General features: G+C 44.9%; 1 protein-coding gene across 1 annotated transcript in view; it reads right to left on the bottom strand.

Moving 5' to 3' along the window:
- LOC126263588 (meiotic recombination protein SPO11) overlaps positions 1-19,327 on the bottom strand; it is a 135,068-nt gene extending 115,741 nt beyond the window's left edge. Inside the window, exons 1-2 of the mRNA XM_049960681.1 lie at positions 19,300-19,327; positions 18,568-18,757 (exon numbers count right to left, since the gene is read on the bottom strand). Coding sequence (XP_049816638.1) covers positions 18,568-18,757; positions 19,300-19,327 — 218 coding nt within the window. The remainder of the gene's footprint in view (positions 1-18,567; positions 18,758-19,299) is intronic.
- Between the last annotated feature and the right edge of the window lie 3,754 nt (positions 19,328-23,081).

Raw genomic sequence — 23,081 nt, 5'->3', positions numbered from 1 at the left:
CCTAAAAAAGACCTACTTTTCCTACCAATGAAAACAGGTATTTGACCATGGGTGGCCCAAGATCCACCCCCAATACTTTCATAAATCAGCTGTACCAATCTTCCCTTCCCTGTCCTGTTTAGGTGTAGGCCGTGCCTAGTGAAACCTTATCTGTTGATAATCCCGACAGGCACCAAACAAACATAAGCCAAGTTGGCTGTCCTCAGAGCCATCCCTAACCCCACATTGATTCGCCTCACAGCTCCATCAAGGTGTGGTTGATCATGACGCAGGAAGAGCTCAACAAAGTGTACGTTGGTGCCATGAGTTAGAGCAGCTATCTTGTCCAGGTCACCATCTATGTCATATGCCCCATCCCTGTCCAAACTGTTTCCCGCCCCACCCACTATCACTAAATGGTCCTCTTTTGTAAAGTCCTTACGTAAAGACCATAAGTCCTCTACCACATGACTTAGCCCTGCATTTGGCTTGAAGATGCTGGTGGCCTGGTACTCTGCCCCTAAACTAACTGAGGGCCTACACCCGCCCGTGGCTACTACCTAGCAGCAGCACTTTCTTCTTCCTAACACTTTGTACATTCCTAGGCTTCTTGGCTTCGGTTGAAGTCTGCTGTACATTTCCTGCTCCTCGTTCTACCTGAGGCTCTTCTCCATTTAATTCTGGCAGATACCTGTTTTTGGTGTTGATTATAAAACTGCCACATCGCGTTCTCTTTCTCCATAACCTCCTACCAGATGACAGTTCCCAACCACCCTCCTCCCCCTATCTCCCTTAACCCTTATCAGTTCCTTCCTTGCTTCTTCCAACTGTGCCTGAAGGCACAGAGTTTCCTTTCCTGTTCTCCAATCAAAATATTCCTACTGCATACTCTACAGTTCTAGGAGAGAGCCTCTTCTGTTCTCCCAACATTCTGTACGTTCTTCCAACATGTACGTTGGCGGCAGTAGAATTGTGCTACTGTCAGCTGCAAATGCCGGTTCTCTAAATTTCATCAGCAGTTCTTCGCAAAAGAACGTCATTTTCTCTCCAACAGATTCCCATCCGATTTCACGAAACAATTCCGAAATATTCGCGTGTTGCTCGAACCCGACATGAACAAATCTGGCAGCACGCTTCTGAATTGCCTGGATGCCTTGCTTTAATATGACGTGGTAGGGTTCCCAAACACTCGAGCAGTATTCAAGACTGCGTTACAGTTGTGTTCTATACGCGGCCTTCTTTATAGATGTACACCTTACTAAAAGTCTCACAATAAACCGAAGTTGACCATCCGCCTTCTCGCTACTCCTTACGTACTCGTTTCATTTAATAGTTTATAAGCATTATGCATGGATATTTGCCGTACTGTTATACTTCCGGCCATTTTGTATAATCCGCAAGTGTGGTAAATGACCACCAACTTCGTCGCCCCAAAATTTCGTCATTTCACGAGGCTAAGAACCCCGAAAATCGATGCAGAAACGACTAAAGATGACCCTCACACGAGGTATATTTACAGACAACACAAACAGTAACACTACACGCAGCTCATATCCCGTCACGATTCTAATCAACTCAACACAGCTTGAAGTCAGACGGCCACAGTGTCTTGTGAAGCTTCTGTTTGTTTACATGAACAGTACGCGTAATTAACTCAAGTCTTTGGCGGCACACCTGAAGATGCCCAACAGGTGCCGCGGTGAAAAATCAGACAAAGCACACTGTTTCCTCTTATGTGATAAACGTTCGCATTAATTCCTAACATATCAAGAGTACTTCAAAAACCCAAAACGAAAATGCCGTTCAGTCATTAATATGCAATATCTGATCAAAGTATAGAACAGAAGTCGACAATGATATCGCGTATGACGGTTTGAACTCTGATGAAGACACATTCAGTAAGGTGTCTGTCTGTGGAGGAAAGACAACTCATTCTTCCTCAAGAGCCGAAGATAGAATAGTTAGCGATGTTGGACGCTGGAGTTGCTGCGAAGTCAGCGTCCAAATACATTCGAAATGTGTTCCATTGAGCTCAGGTCGGGACTATGGGCAGGCCAGCCCATTTCAGGAATGTTATTTCCCACAAACGATAGCCTCACAGATGTTGCTTTATGACAGGGTGTATTGTCATGCTGTTACAATCATTGTCTCTGAATTGTTCTTCTACTGTACGCAGTACACAATGGTGTAAGATATGTTCATATCCTTCCACGTCGAGCGTTTTCTTGAGCTCAGTAAGAGGACCACACCCTAACGACGAAGAATACTCCCACACCGTAACACCACCTCGTCTGTACTTCACTGTTGGCACTACCCATGATGACTTGTAACGCTCTTCAGGCATTCGGAAAACGCAAGCTGTTCCATTGGACTGCCACAGCGTTTATCACTCCAAATCCCTTGTCTCTTATCATCTACTGCCCTGTAGCGTTGCTCTTTGCACCATCTCAAACGTCACTTAACACTTACTACAGAAAAGTGTGGCTTTAAGGAGCTGCTCGACCAATGCACGCAATTCTTTTTAACTCACGGCGCACAGTCATTGTGCTAGCTGGACTGTTGGTAGCATCATGGATCTCACGACTGAAATCTTCCGCTGATTTCATGTGATTTTACAAGCAGTCTCCTCAGTGCTCGATGGTCTCTGTTCGTCAGTACGCGAGGGCTGCCTTGTCTTGGTTTAACTGTGGTTGCGCCTTCGCGTTTTCACTTCACATTCGCATCACCAACTGCCGACGTAGACAGCCGTAGGAAGGCTGAAGTGTCCCTGATGGATTTGCTGTTCTGGTGACGTCCAGTGACTAGTCTATGTTCGAAGTCACCGAGTACTGCTGACTGGCTCATTCTGCTGTTCTTCCTTCTTTACTGACAACACAACACTGCCCGCCTCCTTTTATACTGGCGGGTCCGCCTCTCGTGACACCTACTGCTCAATTCCACATTACATACGAGTGTCCGGATACTTTTGATCAGATTCTGTACACCAAGCCGAAGCATCAAGTGAAAGAAGACGGCACGTGCGAGAATAGGACTGTAGGATGTGTGGTTGAAAAGTTATTTTTCTCCATAAGGTGTATATATACGTATATATACGCCACTCGATATTGCCATTTCGATATCGTTATATATGCCGACGACATTTGTTCACCGATATGTCGATATCCAAATGGCAATATAGAGTGCCAATATTTTTATTTTGTATTATATTTCATTCGCAATTTTCGACAAATATTTGAAGTTGTTCTTTTGAAATTGTAGCGCAGCATAATTTTACTTTTTAACGCAACTAGTGCGCTATCTCTTCACATCGGGATTTTTCAAAAACAGTTTCTGAAACTGATGACCAAAACTCGAAATTACGAGATTGGTCTTTAGGGTGGGCGGAGACGTGTGAGAGGAAATGCTGGCGTAATCAGCGTTCGGCACTACCAACAGAAACTACAACGTTTAACTTCGCCACGGAATTTTTGCTCTGTAACTGCTAGGCCGTTGGTGTTTGAAGAAATGGAAAAACAGAAAAGTCAACACGAAGTGTTAGTGACAAATCCGATATGTGACGACCCCGAACGATGGACCCATCGGACATCTTTTATTGTGCCACTTACTTTCAGTTACCATTATTGCCAAAGTAGTTATCGCCAAGAAGGGGGAAAAGCAGGCTGCTAGCTTGTTGATGTACATAATATCTAGTAATAAATCAGTATATTTACAAAGTGCAGCCGGCATATTTTTTGGCCGGAACGTCGTTATCATTTCCATCGATATTTAGATAACTGTTTTCGATATAACGAGAGTTGATAACGATATTTTTTTAAATATCGGTGTATCGAATATCCGACATTTTTGAAAATACCAATAGTCCTAGTACCGACTTTACACATAGTTTGTGACGTATGAGTTTATCCGTGACACTCAGGTAAAAAGCGGTACATCCAACACGAGAAAATTCATCAACCAGAGCACCAATCGTCCATCAAATAACAATTGTTTGTCAACTAGTTGCACGATGTCATCGGTCTGGGTACTGGACTTGCCACTTATGCACATCTGTTTGCTCACTTTAAAAGCGAGGTCATTGACCCGTCTGATTTGGTTTTCTGTAGGAACGTCATGATTTTTTAGTTCAAAATATGTTCTAGGATACTGTAACACAGGCGTATCAGCGATGTTGGTTTGTTCTGCGCATCGTTCTTGAAGTGTTGGCAGAAGGGCCAACACCGTGTTGCTAGAGGAGGCCGAAATGCACGCGTTTAATTACACGCAGACTGGCGTGGGGTCTGGAACAGGACAATGTCTTGAGAATTGCAAATAAAGTACGTAGATGATGTAATACTTAACTTTAATCCACAATCGGTGTACATCGCTCTTGACGGTACAGGTTTTATAATAAGCTCAATATAACTGGTAATGGCGCCTTGCTAGGTCGTAGCAAATGACGTAGCTGAAGGCTAAGCCAACTATCGTCTCGGCAAATAGCGTAATTTGTCAGTGAACCACTGCTATGAACGTCGGTTGTACAACTGGGCGAGTGCTAGTAAGTCTGTCTAGACCTGCCGTGTGGTGGCGCTCGGTCTGCAATCACTGACAGTGGCGACACGCGGGTCCGACGTATACTACCGGACCGCGGCCGATTTAAAGGCTACCACCTAGCAAGTGTGGTGTCTGGCGGTGACACCACAGTTCTTTTAACCTTTATGTAAACTACAGCGACCAGCGCTCTCTTCCAGTCATGCGGAGCTATTACCTGTGAAACACATTTTTGATAAATATGAGTCAGGAAAAGCACTGATTCCGCAGCCGGGTAAATGTAAAGCTTAACTGGAATTCCGGCAGGGTCTGATGTCTTTTTCGTTTCAGGTGGTGTACACTCGACGGAAGGTTTGGATTCATTCACTGACTTTATGTATGACAGAAGTCCCCAGGATTTGCTGACGGATTTGTCGCCAGGAACTGACTAAGACATTATTGTAGGCATCATGAGCGAATTGCTAGTAAAATTTTTCTGTCACCTTTCCTGCAGTTTCTTTTGTACTGACAGTGTTGTAGTATCTGTTTTAACAACATCTGCTCAAGATGCGTCTTTGACGCCTTTTATAACTTTACTTTGTACGGGTATATCTAGAACAGGGGTTTATAATGTCTTTCTGCTTAAACGACAACACTGTTCTGTGTTTTCCATATCTGAACCAGAGTTATCAATTCGTCCTTGAAGTAAGTTGACAGTGACTGCCATACAGTTGGACCACACACACACTTCCGGCTATTCTGATGACCATTTTGCCTTTGGTGACCAACGAACTATACTCGGTCCGGCAAGAGAAGAGCTCTTTGACAGTTTCAAGTGACCATGACCTTCAGTCTGGAACCGCCTGACCGCTACGCTCGGGCATGGATGTGTGTGATGTCCTTAGGTTAGTTAGGTTTAAGTAGTTCTAAGTTCTAGGGGACTGATGACCACAGATGTTAAGTCCCATAGTGCTCAGAGTCATTTGAACCATTTGACCATGACCCCCGTGCTACGCGTGCCACGCAGGCCAATCAGAAAACGAGATTTTGTTTGCGTTACCGTGGCAACGCTCAAGCGTTGTCGTAGTGCTAGGAGACCCCTGTTTTCTGTCATGTTTCTTTGTGTACGCGTGCATTCAACTAATTCTGTGAGTTTCTTGCCGTGTATGTGAAATGGCAAAAATGGCTCTGAGCACTATGGGACTCAACTGCTGAGGTTATTAGTCCCCTAGAACTTAGAACTAGTTAAACCTAACTAACCTAAGGACATCACAAACATCCATGCCCGAGGCAGGATTCGAACCTGCGACCGTAGCGGTCTTGCGGTTCCAGACTGCAGCGCCTTTAACCGCACGGCCACTTCGGCCGGCGTATGTGAAATGGTATCCTGTGTTGCAGAGAGAGGACTTATGCAAAACGAGCTATGCTGAAAACTCAAGCACGCGAATTTATATACAGTCTGCGAAAGGGACAAAAAAATGGTTCAAATGGCTCTGAGCACTATGCGACTTAACTTCTGAGGTCATCAGTCGCCTAGAACTTAGAACTACTTAAACCTAACTAACCTAAGAACATCACACACATCCATGCCCGAGGCAGGATTCGAACCTGCGACCGTAGCGGTCGCTCGGCTCCAGACTGTAGCGCCTAAAACCGCACCGCCGCTGCGGCCGGCTGCGAAAGGGACAGTGGTGGGCCTTTGATACCTGTGAGTAAAGTCATTGACAGGGTTCAGAAGGTTTGAACATCTCCACAGCGACAGTGAAGAGAATCGCAAATAATAAAGAGGCTGCCAATTTAGCTGGGAGCCGTGTTATTCTGACGCCTGGGAAATGAAGGAAGAGATATCGTGTGGCTGAAACAGACAGCTTTGACGAAAGTGCTATGGGCAACATACACTGGTGTCCAAACTTAAAGCAACAAAAGGAACTGTTGGACGGTTGCACAAAACAATATAAACAGGTGACAGTAAAGTAGGGACAATGTCAAGAATACAGAACGCAAACAACTGCAGCATGTGTAACAGTAGACAGAAATGTTCTTCGTTTTTTTTACAACTTAACGGATGTGTACACATATTCCGACAACTGGAAGCAATACAGGCCTGACAACGACGGGGCATGCTGTGAATGATGTCATCAGTCCCACGTTAAGGCAACAAGGCCCATTCTTCCTACACAGCTGCTCTCAGTCTTGGAGAGTGGTTGGTGAATGCTGACGTGGTGCAAGCCGCCTCCCTATTGCATCCCAGACATGCTCTATGGGATTCAAATCGGGAGAGCGAGCAGGCCACGCCATGCGTGCTATATCTTCTGTAGTGGACTGACAAGGCAGCCAGTCCACAGTGACGGGTAACCGAAAGGCACGCGTACACACACGCCGACTGGCGTTAAGTCTGAAACAGGATACGTGATGAAAGCTATAAAGAAAAGAACGGAGCTTCTCGTATACTTAACTTTAATTCATTGTGGAACATTTCTCTTGATGATACAAGTGAGACTCTCTCCAGATATGGTTAATGCGCCTTGCTAGGTCGTAGCCATGGACTTAGCTGAAGGCTATTCTAACTGTCTCTCGGCAATTGAGAGAAAGGCTTCGTACGTGTAGTCGCTAGCAATGTCGTCCGTACAACTGGGGCGAGGCTAGTCCGTCTCTCGAGACCTGCCTTGTGGTGGCGCTCGGTCTGCGATCACTGCCAGTGGCGACACGCGGGTCCGACATGTACTAATGGACCGCGGCCGATTTAAAGCTACCACCTAGCAAGTGTGGTGTCTGGCGGTGACACCACATCTTCCGTTTCCAAGAAAACATGAACCACCCGTGCTCTATGAGGTCGAGAATTATCGTCCATCAATACGACGTCTGGGCCCACAGGACCTCGCAACAACCGCAAATGGGGTCCCGTGATCTCGTCACCATATCTGACAGCAGTTAAACTTTGCCGATTCACCCATACAATTTCATGAAGAGGGGTTCGAGTGGTATACATAATCCCTGCCCACACCATTAGGGATCCTCCTCGATCTCAGTCTCTTTCCACAATGTTTGGGTCCCTAAATCGAGTACCACGTTTCCTCCAGACGCGAATCCATCGAGAATCACTCTCAAGACTAAATCGGGGTTCATGTGTGGAAACAACATTTGCCCGCTGTTCGATCGTCCAGATGGCATGTTGATGACTGCAGTCTAGACGTTCCCTTCTGTAAAGACGCGTCAGAGGTAGACACACAGCATGTCTCCGACAATAGAGGCCACTCTGTCAAAGTCTTCTGCACACCATTTGCCTCGACACAACACGTCCACTGGATGCCACGTCTACAGGATGCTGTGAGCTCACATTCCAGTTGTCGTGCAGTACTAAAGCGGTAATGTCGTGCCCTCACAGCCAGCTAACGGTCGTCCCTTCTGAAGACACGGTGTCGGCCCTGCCCTGGTCTTCGGGATACAGTTTCGGTCTCTATAAATTGTCGCCACATCCGGGAAACAACAGAACTATCCATATTAGGTCACTGGGCCAAATCAGTTTGCGACTGTCCTACTTCCTTCCTTGCTATGGCCCTCCACCGCAGAGAGTCTAGTAGGCATCTTCTCTGTGCGATACTGCACCGTCTGTAACTGTGCACACAGCGATTGTGGATGTGGGGCTACCCGGCAAACACTACCTCGTTTCATAGGTGTCCTGACGTCTTCGTTGACCGGAATGCCATCTTCCGTGCAGAACACATACGTGCGGACATCTGGTTGACAGTTTGTATGACTATATCGTGAATTAGACACAGGACGGGGAAATAGCATTTTGTTGCTTTAATTTTGGCCACCAGTGTACATATGCTTACTACAGCAGGGAAGAGCACCCGACACTAAAAATTCGATGGCATCACTACAAATCTCTCCATTGTTTAAAAAAAATTGGCTTCCGGTGGAAAAGGAAAGAAACTAATGGAACACAGAGCCACTGTAGCATGGAGATGTCTGTTTCTGTGTGAGTTGCTAGCAAAAAAATGGTTCAAATGGCTCTGAGCACTATGGGACTTAACAGCTATGGTCATCAGTCCCCTAGAACTTAGAACTACATGAACCTGACTAACGTAAGGACATCACACACATCCATGCCCGAGGCAGGATTCGAACCTGCGACCGTAGCGGTCGCGCGGTTCCAGACTGAAGCGCCTAGAACCGCTCGGCCACTCAGGCCGGCACCGAACTACGAGTGTGCTAGTTGGTAAGGGAGAGAGACTAGTTACTGTTTATGCTGGTTCTATGAACTGCGTCCGCAGGTCGTGGCCTAGTGGCTAGCGTTGCTGCCTCTAGATCACGGGGTCTCGGGTTCGATTCCCGGCCGGGTTGGGGATTTTCTGTGCCCGGGATCTGGGTGTTTGTGTTGTCCTCATCATTTAATCACCATCATAATCATCATTCGTGAGAGTGGCTCGACTGGACTGTGTAAAAACTTGGACTGTGTAAAAATTGGTACTTTGTATGGGCGCAGATGACCGCGCAGTTGAGCGCCCCATAAACCGAACATCATCATCATCTATGAACTGTTTTGTAACCGATGCCACGATGATGATACAGTAAAAAAATTGTCGAGTATCATTAGTAAATGAATGCAGATACATTTAAAGACCGGTTCGTCACTCGTTTGCTACCAAATGTCATGTCTGGTAGGTTTTTTTTTCTTTTTTTTTCACTGGACAACACGTCATACCATTCTGTACAATGAAATACGGCACCAACAGCTGCTGGAAGGAGAGACTAAATAGTCAGCTGGTGGAAAGATATAAAATAGGCTTTGAACAGAACATGCAAAAAACGGGACTTCTGGAATTAGTAAAATTATTTACAAGCCACATAAGACACTGGTAAGTTACCAGAGAACCACAGCCACAAAGTTATGTGTCTTCCAACGTGACATTGGCGTTACAACGACACTGAACTTGTCTGGGGTCAAATAAAAGCAGATGTCGCGGAGGAAAGTAAAACCTTCACGTTGCCCGACAAAGAGAGGCTGGTAAATGAGGCTGTTACGTGAATAACACCAGGAAATTGAAAGAATGTCGTGAACAATGTGTGGGAAGACTTACAAGGTCGAACACAGAAGAAGGCGTAAGAGAAGAATCCATCAAAACATTGTAATTTCTTTATCAAATGATGAGGACAGCGGCAGCGAAAACTCCAAAGTCTGTTTGATTGTGACGAGAGATGGTCAGATGACGACGATCTTGGGATTTCCAGTCTCCCGCATGGAAAACACAGGTAATTTACATAGAATGTATGTGCATTTTGCCGTACTTTTTTAATGCCGAGAGGAGGCAAACATTGCTAGCACACGAGAAAAAACATTTGACCGAGGAACACACCGATCAGCACAGTGCCGCAATGAATCGTGCGGCCCAGCCTGCCGCGGGGCCGCAGAGTGGAAGGGGGACGTGTTTCAACACGATCCGCCACCCCCTCCCCCAAGTTGCTGGCCCACTGCACTTCCAAGTCGAATACTGGCAATTGCGCTGCCAGCTGTGAGAGCTCACCTCTCGCCGAATGGGATATAGTAATCTTATTATGGTAGCTAACCCATCTCTCTCAATAACGACGCTCTAGAAATGACTGGATACCTATGTAGTCAGATTACAAGATTACTGGCAAACTTCTGAGGAACGTCAAATGGTTTAAATATTTAGTAATGATACGAAATGGGACAAAAATAACAAATTCATAACACTAAGGCGCATGGAGAGACCTTGAGTTGTTGGAAGGGTTCACGGAAAGGGCACTGTATCTGTGAAGGAAATCGCATACAAGGCGCTAGTGTGGCATATTGTATTGATCTAGCACTGGAGTCCTTATCAGGCCTTAGCAGGCATCGACATGAGTGACTTCAAGAAAAGAGGTTACAGACGTATATATGTGACATATTTCCTTCAAGTGCACCGAAAGGTGGGTTTTATTCAACCCTGCAATATACTTTTAGTATACGGAAACAAAAACTGGCGTATTAGCTGTGATATAGGTTTTCGTTTTTTTCTCATTCAATGCTCTCCAGCTCCATAGCATTCAGCACTGGCGGACACTGAGGCCTTGAAATAAAAATGCTGCTGACAATATTTAGCGAAACCAAAAAAGTTCTGTCATGTAAAAGATGACTTCTAGCGTATCCTCTCATCCTGTGAAACTTTAAAAGTTTCTTCTTCGAAAATTTTTCTCATTTTTGGCTCCTCCCAAATAATCACTGGTATTTTCTGGGCGCTTTATGAATTTAACGATGTCTCAAGTCTTCCTTAATGCCCTATCAGTACTATATTTATGAAGGACCAATATACTGAGTAACTGTAAAGACGGTATCGATATGTCGAAAACCCAAAGGAAGTAGAGATAAACTGTAGGGAGCGACATGTTAAGTACAAATTGTACAGAAACCAGACTGTAGATATTATAGTCGAAGGACACGAAAAGAAAGCAGCTGTTGAGGAGGACACCTGTCAAGGTTGTAGTCTATCCCTGATGTTATTCAATCTGAACCCTGGGCAGACTGTAAAGGAGATTAAAGAGAAATTTGGAAAGTGAGCAAAAATTCATGGAGAAGAAATACATACTTCAAAGTTGACCGATGACACTGTATTTCTATCAGAGACTGCAAAGGACTTGGAAGATTAGTTGAACGAAATGGATAATGTCTTGGCGTTATAAGATGAGGATCAACAAAAGAAAAACATAGGTAGAGGAATGTAGTCGAATTAAATGTGGCCATGCTGAGGGCATTAGTTTGGGGAAATGAGACACCGAAAACAGTAGCCGAGTTTTGCTGTTTCAGAAAGAAAATAACGACAGTGGCCGAAGAAGAGAGGGTGTACAATGCAGACAGCCGTTTCTGAAAAACAGAAATATTTTAACATCGCTACACATTAAAAATTAAAATTCCGCACGCCATGGAGGCTAGTCTCAAGAAAATACTCTAGATCATAACTTTAACCAACTGGCTCAGGAGGTAACAGAGATCTGTTATGTTTGATGAAAAAAAGAAGTCAAAATCGCAGAATATCTCATTTACTAAAATGACCGGTTTCGGCACGTTTAAACGGCCATCTTCAGATTCTGAGCATCATTTGGCTGGAGCTGGCGGCGTGGTGAACAGCTGCATGTGGTGACAACCGCAGCTCTTCACCACGCTGCCAGCTCCAGCTAAATGGTGCTCAAAATCTGAAAATGGACGTTTAAACGTGCCGAAACCGGTCATTTTAGTAAATGAGATATTCTGCGATCTTGACTGTTTTTTCTAATTGATCAACTACTACAGGGATTTACATACTGTTTCCAGTATTAGATTATACTGATTCATGAGGGACGTTAGTGTACACAATTTATAAATATTTCGTGCGAATTGTCTGTACTGTGATGATGTTTGTTGATTAAATCGTGCCTCCTGAGAACTTGCCTGGCGTGCGCTGTTTCGATCGTTTAAGTTGTACGAAAATTTGGTGTTAATATTCAGTTACCTAAAGCTGTTCATTGAATTTTAATGATAACTCTACGCAATGGTTACAACACTCCCCTTATGCTAATGAGACATGCTCCGATCTCTGTGGTAACATAGGATACACACACGCGAGAGTTGTTAGAAATGAGCAAATCCGTCACACCTCGCGACTGATCTCAGTAAGCCGCTCACCTTGCTTCTTCTAAAGATGTAGTGCAGAGGAAGCGCTCGGTCGTGTCCTGGTATAGAAGTGGCACTGTAATTGCGATAATCGGAATAAATCCTTAAGTACTTTGCAGTAAAGCGAACACAGTTGTTTTTTATTAATTCCTGTGGTTTGTTATCACAGCACAGTCAACACTACACACAACATATCGTTTACTCTTATAATTCTGGAATCACTCTCAAACTAAATCTTTAGTTATATCAGGATCATGTACGCGACCACACTAATCACTGTCCCATGACTAAATCTTGTTAACGTATTGATTAACACATTTTCGAAAATAATTAGCGGAGCCATAACCGACGCGACTTTACACTGTGGCTACCTCCAGTAGACTCCGTAATTTCTGTCGCAACAAGAGAGCTTCTGGCTCGAGAATTTTATCCAATCACAGGAAGGGAATTTCGTGCTATATATGCCCGACCCTTGCTTGACCAACAGCAAGTGAGGACCTTATTTCCAAATGGTTGACGCCATCTCACATTAGTGAAGTTCAAAAATCGTTCAAATGTCTCTGAGCACTATGGGACTTAACTTCTGAGGTCATCAGTCCCCTAGAACTTAGAACTACTTAAACCTAACTAACCTAAGGACTTCATATACATCCATGCCCAAGGCAGGATTCTAACCTGCAACCGTAGCGGTCGCGCGGTTCCAGACTGTAGCGCCTAGAACCGCTCGGTCACTCAGGCCGGGCCATTAGTGAAGTGCCACGCTGCAGCCTCCACGTGTCTTTCTGCCTAAACTGTAGGTCTTGTGACATACTGTGCCACATTGCGAATATTCGACAGAAATGTTGTACACTGAGGCAGCAAAATTCATGGTACACCGATATGCACGTGTACAGATGGCGGTAGTACCGCGCACACAAGATATAAAAGGGCAGTGCATTGGCGGAGCTGTCATCTGTAGTCAGATGACTCACGTGGAAAGGTTTCTGAAGTGATTATGGCCGCACGACGAGAATTAACAGACTTTTAACGCATAATAGTAGGTAAAGCTAGACGCATGGGCCATTCCATTTCGAAAATCGTTAGGGAATTCAGTATTCCGAGATTCACAGCGTCAAGAGTGTGCCGAGAATATCAAATTTCATGCATTACCTCTCACCACAGACAACGCAATGGCCGACGTCCGTTACTTAACGACCGAGAGCATTGGCACTGAGTAGAGTTGTCAGTGGTAACAGACAAGTGCCTTTGCTAACAGCACAACATCGCCTGCAGTGCCTCTCCTGGTCTCGTGACCATATCGGTTGGACCTAGACAACTGGAAAACCGTGGCCTGGTCAGATGAATTTCGATTCCAGTTCCTAAGAGCTGATGGTAAGCCAATGATCCAAGATCTCAATAAGGCACTGTGCCAGCCGGTGTGGCTCCATAATGGTTTGAGGTGTGTTTACATCGGATGGACTGGGTCCTCTGGTACAATTGAACCGATTATTGACAGGAAATGGTTTGTTCGGCTACTTGGAGACTATCTGCAGCCACTCATGGACTTCATATTCCCAAATAACGATGGAATTTTCGTGGATGACAATGCGCCATGTCCCCAGATTACAACTGGTTGCAATTGGCCTAAGGAACATCTGGACAATTCGAGCAAATGATTTGGCTACCCAGATCGCCCAACATGAATCCCACTGAACATTTATGGGACATAATCGAGAGGTCAGTTCGTGCACAAAATCCTGTACGGGCAACACTTTCGCAGTTATGCGCGGCTACAGAGGCAGCATGGTTCAATATTTCTGCAGTCTGTGATTCAATATTTCTGCAGTCTGTAAGCACTGATACTTCTATGCAAACGTCCTGCTCTCGGTCGTTATGTGAAGGCTGTCGGTGACTGCGTTATCCGTGGCGAGAGGTAATGCCTAAAATTTGGTATTCTCGGCACACAGATACCACTGGTATATAACAGATGTAAATGATTCTCAAGAAACTCGGAAACTGGTGTCTGGGTGCCAAAAAATGTCAATATCGTGCATCAGAAGAGCCAAAAACTGGCGGGAGCCAGATTAAGCTTTCACAGTTATGGAGGTTACAATGAATATATGCAGTCAGTGGCGAAAGTGTTGTCGTTCAAACAATTCAATGAGACTGTGAACCCAAGTCGAATATAATAATTCTGAGGTGATACGAAATCTTTCCTGAAAGTATGTGTCTGAAATGTAGTCTTGTATGGAAGTGACAAGCCAACGGCTTTGCAGCAGTGGTAACACCGGTTCCCGTCACATCACCGATGTTAAGCGCTGTCGGGCTGGGCTAGCACTTGGATGGGTGAGCATCCGGTCTGCCGAGCGCTGTTGGCAAGGGGGCAGTGGCGGCTCAGATCTCGTTTTATGGAGGTGACAAGCGGACGTTTATCAGTACATATAAGAAGAGAATACGCATTTCCGAAATGTGGTGCTACAGAAGAACGCTGAAGATTAAGTGGGTAGGTCGGGTAACTAATTAAGAGCTACAGCACCGAATCAAGGATCGAAGAAATTTATGGCACAACCTGACAAAAAGAAGGGATAGGTTGAGGCGATACATCCTGAGCAGTTCAGAAATAGTCACCTTGTTAACAGAGAGACTTTTGCGTGTGAAAAAATTAGTGGCAGACCAAGGCTTGACCACTGTAAGCAGATTTACGCCGATGCAGGTTGTGGTAGTTTTGTGGAGTTAGAGAGATTGCACAGGATAAACTAGTGTTGAGGGCTGTATGAAGCCAGTCATTGACAGTGAACGTTCTACACTACATTACCTCGCAAAAAAAGAGAAGCACCCTAAACGAGAGTGTGGTATCCGTGGCTAGCGCCTTTCGAGCCAACCATCAACCATCTATGGGTGGGATCATGCCTATGTCAGTGTCACTCCATTAGGAAATACAGTGTACTCTTCTTTGAGGTACATAAATCTTTCTGTTGGTGTTAAACTCTTATCCTCACATCAGGATGATCTGTATTCATTCAGAAGCTGTTTCCAATTGTGTGTGTGTATTAAATCGGGAACCTAGAAGCGACAGAGAGGCTTCGACCCGCCGTAGCTCTCAGTGGTTCACGACCCCACAACAGGCCACAGCAGTCCACCCACCTCACCGCCGCCCCACACCGCGGTTCGGCCCCAGTGGATCCCCCCCCCCGGGAACGCCTAATAGCAGACGAGTGTATCTCCAAATGTTTGTGTGGTAGAGTAATGAGGTGTGCGAGTACGTGGAGACAGTGTTCGCGCAGCAATCGCCGACATAATGTAACTACATCTACATCTACGTGATTACTCTGCTATTTATAATAAAGTGCCTGGCAGATGGTTCAATGAACCACCTTCATGCTGTCTCTCTACCATTCCACTCTCGAACGGCACGCGGGAAAAACGAGCACTTAAATTTTTCCGTGCGAGCCCTGATTTCTCTTATTTTATCGTGATGATCATTTCTCTCTATGTAGGTGGGTGCCAACAGAATGTTTTCGCAATCGGAGGAGAAAACTGGTGATTGAAATTTCATGATAAGATCCCGTCGCAACGAAAAACGCCTTTGTTTTAATGATTGCCACTCCAGTTCACGTATCATGTGTGTGACACTATCTCCCCTATTTCGCGATAATACAAAACGAGCTGCCCTTCTTTGTATTTTTCGATGTCATCCGCCAGTCCCACCTGATGCGGATCCCACACCGCACAGCAATACTCCAGAATAGAGCGGAAATGCGTAGTGTAAGCAGTCTCTTTGGTAGACCTGTTGCAGCTTCTAAGTGTTCTGCCAATGAATCGCAGTCTTTGGTTTGCTCTACCCACAATATTATCGATGCGATCGTTCCAATTTAGGTTATTTGTAATTGTAATCCCTAAGTATTTAGTTGAATTTACAGCCCTCAGATTTGTGTGACTTATCGCGTAATCGAAATTTAACTGATTTCCTTTGGTAGGCTACTCATGTGAATAACTTCACACTTTTCTTTATTCAGGGTCAATTGCCACTTTTCGCACCATACAGATATCTTATCTAAATCATTTTGCAAGTCGTTTTGATCATCTGATGACTTTGAAAGACGGTAAATGACAGCAACATCTGCAAACAATTTAAGACGGCTACTCAGATTGTCTCCTATGTCGTGAATATAGATCAGGAAAAATAGAGGGCCTATAACACTTCCTTGGGGAACGCCGGATATTACTTCTGTTTTACTCGATGACTTTCCGTCTATTACTACGACTTGTGACCTTTCCGACAGGAGACAGGAATAAGGAGAACCAACCCGCATTCGTCGAAGTAGATGGAAAACCGCCTTAAAAACCATCCACAGGCTGGCCAGCGCACCGCCGGGCGGATTCGTGCTGGGACCGGCACGCCTTCCCACTCGGTAAGCACCGCGTTAGACCGCGCGGCTAGCCGGGCGGGCTGCTTTCAGTTGTACTTGCCTAAGGTATTGCGTAATAAATTTATATTGTTATTTTGGCAATAAGGGCACAGTTCTCCATCGTAGTTTGCACCACCCACAATGGAATATACCAGAGAGGATGAAATAAAGTTTCACAGGTTGAGAGGGTGTGTGATTTTATTTTAGTGATTGCAGAATCGAGTCAGTTTACAAAAAAAACTTGGCAGTATGAGCCCACATATAAGTAAGATGGTGCGCCCCCTCTGGCCTGGATGCATGTACTGCTTTGGATGAAAAGGGAGTCCTCTCCTAAGGCAAGGTGGCCCACAACTGTTGTAACTGGTCCTTGATATCCCGGGTACTGGCATTGAGACGGAATGGAAGTCCGAAGTGGTCCTACACATGTTCTGTCAGGGACAGATCTAGGAATCTTGCTGGCCATGAGAGTACCTCAACATCAGGCAGACACTCTGAGCATTGCACCGTTGAAAAATAGCACCACGATACTGTTTAAGTAAGCAGAATGTCCTTGAAATGCCATTGTGTCACGGGAGTTTCCACAAACACTACTAGCTATGATCTGAAGTCATATGCAATGGGATCCCTACACGATGATGCCAGGAGCAACACCCTCTCTTCCTCACCAAAAACAGGGAGAATGGGAGTGACCTCTCACCAGGTCGCTGTCATACTTGCCAACAATGGTCATTCACGGTATTGTAGAACGGTGATTCACTGGTGAACACAATGCGACACAGTTCATCAGCAGTCCATGCTTCCCAGTCATGACACCACTCCAAGCGCTGCCGTTTCTGTTGTATTAACAGCAGAATATACGTAGAGGGTAATTCCCTGGGCCAGCTGCTGCTACTCTCCAACCAATAGTGTAGGACGACACAAAATGTTGCCTGGTATCGGATGGCAGACACACATGTGAAGGGGTTATAATGTGCTTGGTACACAATAAGGGAATCCTCCCTTGTGATGGTCAGACGTGGTCGACCAGAACCTTGACGATGAGCATGCCTGTCCTCACGTTCCCATACAGTCCAACATCGGACTACTGTCACATCCGAATGCCACACAAATCTGGATATTCCACGATTCGACCAGCCGGACACATGGAGACCCACAATGAGCTCACTTTCAAAACTGTGCCGGTAACACAGTCTCAGACGGGTACGCCTCCTGATGCTGTCCTCGCCCCTTATATACACTACCAGGCCTGGTATCAACACTAAAAACGAACAACACTAACTCACTTTGGTGGCCGTTCTACTTGTCACGGAGAATTGGAGCTCTGATCATTTATATAACCCCTGATGGTGCGTACGTGTACGAAATTGCATTAACATCCCACCACGTCTTCTGGATGTCTCACTTTTTTGTCGACTACCTACAAAACATTCAGTTTTACGTATATCGCTGCTGTCTCTAGATTTCTCGGCTTCTGGTGGTATAGCACGTGACTTGCAACACAAACGGGGATGAAAGAATGTGATGAAGAACTGAAAGACTACGGAACTGGAGCAGAGAAAAATCAGTAACTGGCCGAGGTGAAAATAGTACGGAATTCCTTGATAACAGCCTCTAACAGTCGCAGTCGGTTCAAAATGGTTCAAATGGCTCTGAGCACTATGGGACTTAACTTCTGAGGTCATCAGTCCCCTAGGACTTAGAACTACTTAAACCTAACTAACCTAAGGACATCACACACATCCATGCCCGAGGCAGGATTCGAACCTGCGACCGTAGCGGGCGCACAGTTCCAGACTGAAGCGCATAGAACCGCTCGGCCACACCGGCCGGCGTCGCAGTCGGTTTTGGACTTCTTGCAAGTTACTAACACAGATATCACATGTAAGTTTTTGTGTGGAATTGTATTACTAAGAAAATCAAATACCCCTGCAAGAAAAAATGAGAGTATTGGTACGTCTTTGGTTGCCATAGCCAAAACGAACAATTTGGCAGGTAGATGTCAGTTATCACTATAGTAACGCGTTGCCAGTGTAGGCCTGGTACCTGCGTGTGATGGTGGACCGAGTGGCCAGCAATTTGTAGGCGCGTGCCAGCGTGGAGACCAGCAACGCCATGCGTGGGCGTGACCGTGGTGCCGCCCAGCGGATCTCTCTGGTACTGCACTGCGCGCGAGGCTTCATTCGCAGTGCCCTGAACAACAGAACGACCGACATTTGTGAAAAAGTCTGACATTCTGGAAAAAAAGAAAATTGTTTATAATGTGCCTATATTCGAAACAGTAGGAACAATACCACTTCAGCTCCTGCAAGTGATGTTTCCTTAGCGTAAAAGGAAGAACGTAAAACAAAGGTCTGCTGGATGACTTTGGCGACGCTGTTATCATAGCTGACAGTTAGAAAAGATTAACTGCAAGTATTAACGTGTGTTAAACACCTATATTTCACGTTTCAAGAATTTTTGAGTAATACTAAGTAAGATCTTGAAATGAAAATCTGATTCCTGCAATAAGTGGTGTGGATACGTATTTTGTGGTGCAAATTACGTAATGGTGATGTGAGCTACTTTCACTAATGGTTAATTAATGAGGTTACACAGCTAATTATGTCACGCCCACCCCCAATCCCCCCCAGAGAAACTCAGATTTCTGCGGGGGCAGGAGAGCTTGGCGTAAGTTAAGACAGCGAAAAGACCACCGCCCACGTGGGTAATAGTGCCAGGTAGGTCATGGGTTCAAGAAATATCAGCACTTCCATTCATTATTCGAAATTCCCTCACCGGCGGTGGGCTCGTCCTTCAGAGACATTTCCACGTTTTGTTCACTTGTCCTGACACTCTGGATTCATGGCTCAGTGAGGTCATTTTTCTGGAAATCTTGACATTTTCTTTATTTTCCACTATTTTAGCATACTGAGAATATTGCAAAGGCAGTAGTTGCAGCAACAACAGTCGATGATTGACTGATCTAACTATGTATCACCATCCAACAAGGCCTTGCTGTACTGAGCACTTTTCGGTGGACGATGGTTCAAATACGCATCCAGTCATCCACAGAGTTCGGTTTTTCGGGATTTTCCTAAATCGGTCCAGCACATGATTCCTTTTAAAAGGCACAGGAAGTTTCCTTCCCAATCCTTCAGAATTGTGCTTTGTCTCTAATGACTTCGATGTTGACCAGATCCGCGGGTAAAGTAGCCCTCCTTCCCATTCCCATCTCTCGGCGGGCACTACTCAGGAGGATTTCGTCATCGGGAATAACAAAACTGTCATTCTAAAGGTCGGGGAGTGGAATGTTAGATTCCTTAATCTGATCAGTGGGTTAGAGAATTCAAAAAGGAATATGGATAGGCTGAAGTTAGAAGCAATGCGGATTAGTCACGTTCGGTGGCTGGATGAACAAGACTTCTAGTTGAGTGAATACAGGGTTATAAATACAAAACAAATGGGTGAAGTTGAGGAGCATGTCTAATAATGAATAAGAAAATAGGAATGCTGGTAAGCTACTAAGAACAGCTCAGCGAACGCATTCTCGTAGCCAGGACGTACACGAAGACAACACCCGATGTAGTAATTCAACTTAGGGGTTGTTTCACCACGAATCTCGCTACTTTCACAATACATTTATTCTGTTAGTTCACTACAGGATTAACAATTCTGTTACATTAGGCACATTGAGTAAACGCTGGAAAACGTGTGTTTCATGTACTACAGGAATATATGACAGCAGTGGAAGAGTCTTCTGGTAGTGTTTCGCTGACAAGGAAATGGCAGATCAGCTCGCGGCCGAGCCAACAGCCATACACTGCGAGAGGGTATCTCCAACCACGTCAGGACACCATTGTCCATTATTATCAAATTAAAAAAAAATGATGAATATGTATCATGTTACTAAAACATTGCAGCACTTCACATCCGGCCAGACTTGGTGACTAACTTAAGAGTTTTACTACATGGCTATGAAATGTGCAAAAAATCAGTTTGGAAAGTTGAAGAAAAACTAAATTCGATGGTGTGGTGCTTTATTCTGAAATCACCAAAATGAAGGTGTTTTGAAAATTGTCTACTGGGAAGACACTTCAATGATCTGATATTATCGATTTAAAACTAGAAAGCAATTATAACGTAAAAACGAAGCTTTCCACAGATATCTTTTGTCTTTAAATATTATGACTAAGCGAATTTAACAGAGATTATTTTGATATTTTGAAAGGACAGCGACATGACATATACATCAGCGAAATGACATTAATTAACCATCCAGAAACCGATCAAGTGAGCACAAACTTGAAATAACTATTTGAATTTACTGAAAATATCTGTTTTAGAACTCACAGATTATTGCATGATGCGATGCAGCAGTTACATGTTATCTCCAGTTTACGTGGCAACGCAATCAACTACGTTACAAGTGCGCAGCATTTTAAGTGTTCATTTAAGGCTTCATTAACGTAAAGAGAAAGAGATGTTGTGCCCACAAGTCAATAGAAACAATTAAGCACTTCGGATTAGAGTGAAGTGCAATCCTAAGTGGAGTAGCAATTTCGACCGTAAAACGACAATATCTCATATTACATCCGACAGTGTATAGTCATTATGCTACTGCCCCACATCAAGAGAGTCGTAATACTGCACCAGCATAGTAGTACAAGTTTATATGCCAACGAGCTCTGCTGATGATGAGGGGACTGAAAGAATGTATGATGAGATAAAAGAAATTATTCAGATAGTTAAGGGAGGGACAAATATAACTGGAATTCGATAGTAGGAAAACGAAAGCAAGGAAAAACGGTAGGAAAAAAATCGACTGAAGGGGCAAGATATGAAAGAGAAACCCACCAGGTAGAATTTTGCCAGCAGTATAATTTAATCATCACTAACACTTGGTTTAAGAATCAAGAAGAAGGCTGTATACGTGGAACAGACCTGGGGTGGATGTGAACTATGATAATAATTTATTGCTTATTAGCCTTTTCCCCACAGCTTTGCCCGCATATGCGTTCGGCATATATATTGAAGACACCTCCCCCCCCCCCCTCTGTGTCCCCCTCTTCCTCCCTCTGTCTGTTTACCTCATCCTCCCACCTCTATTTGTCTATGTCCTCTTCCCCACTTTCTTTTTCTTCATCTCCTCCTCCATGTCTCTCTGTCCATTTTCTTCGCCCTCTTTCTCTGACCACATCCTCCTCCCCATCGCTTTTGGCTTTGAGCACTATGCGACTTAACTTCTGAGGTCATCAGTCGCCTAGAACTTAGAACTAATTAAACCTAACTAACCTAAGGACATCACACACATCCTTGCCAGAGGCAGGATTCGAACCTGCGACCGTAGTGCCTAGAACCGCACGGCCACTCCAGCCGGCCCCATCGCCTTTTCCATCTCCAACTCCCCATCTTCCTTCTTCACCTGCCGATTACCTCTCTACACCTCCCGCCTTCCTTGTGCATCTCCTCCTCCTCCCCTCTCTCTATCCATTCCTTTCTCCTTGCTCTGCCCATCCCCTTCTCTATTCATCTCAACTTGTGCCCAACCACTCTCATCTGTACATGTAGCCCCTGCAATAAAGTTCAATAAGGCAGGCCGATACTACTCCCACAACATACCTGCCACAAAGTGCATGCTACACATCATGGACTTGAAACTCATTTAATTGCCCCTGACATACAGGCCAGAATGCAAAGCGGGTCGATACTTCTCCAACACATCTGTCACAAAGGGCAGCCTACATGTCAGGGCCGGGAAAACCATTTCTTGCGTTGGACATGTAACTGTCCTATGATTTGGCAGACCGATACTTTTCCCACATGACATACCTGTTGTGCAGTGCAGCCTATATTCCAGGGAGAGAGAAAACACGTTTTTGCCAGTATCTCTGCTATTACTGGAAATAGGAGGTTATAAACCCCATAGTGCTGACACTTGTGAGGCCTGCTGTTTCTGAGGCAAATTTTGTTGAAATCGACCCAGAAGTCTGGGAGCAGATCCCAGGCATACAAATGTACACTCTGCTTTATGCATATAAGAGACAGATGAACTGTAGATTAAAACAGAGGAATTTGCAAAGGAAACAAAGGCAGCAGCAGATGAATGTGTGGTTTCAGATGAAATACTGAAGACAGCAGAGGAACAAATAGCCATCCTGATTTAGGTTTTCCGTGATTTCCCTACATCACTTCAGGCAAATGCAGGGATGGTTCCTTTGAAAGAGCATGGCCGATTTCCTTCCCCATCCTTCCCTAATCCGAGCTTGTGCTCCGTCTCTAATGACCTCGTAGTCGACGGGACGTTAAACACTAATTTCCTCCTCCTCCTCCTCCTCCTCCTCAGGAACAAATAGGTACAAATACAAGGGCTAGTAGAAATCCATTGACATCACAGCGTATATTGAATTTAATTGATGAAAAGAGAAAATAAAAAAAAGCAACAAATGAAGGAGGCGAAAGGGAATACAGATCTCTACAAAATTATATTGGCAGTAAGTGGAAAATGGCTAAGTAGGAATGGCTAGATCACAAATATATGTATGCAGGAGCACATATCACCAGCAGAAAGATAGATACCG

Source organism: Schistocerca nitens, chromosome 6 (genome assembly GCF_023898315.1).
Source record: "Schistocerca nitens isolate TAMUIC-IGC-003100 chromosome 6, iqSchNite1.1, whole genome shotgun sequence".
Classification (NCBI taxonomy): domain Eukaryota; kingdom Metazoa; phylum Arthropoda; class Insecta; order Orthoptera; family Acrididae; genus Schistocerca; species Schistocerca nitens.
This window is presented reverse-complemented; position numbering and strand designations above follow the sequence as displayed.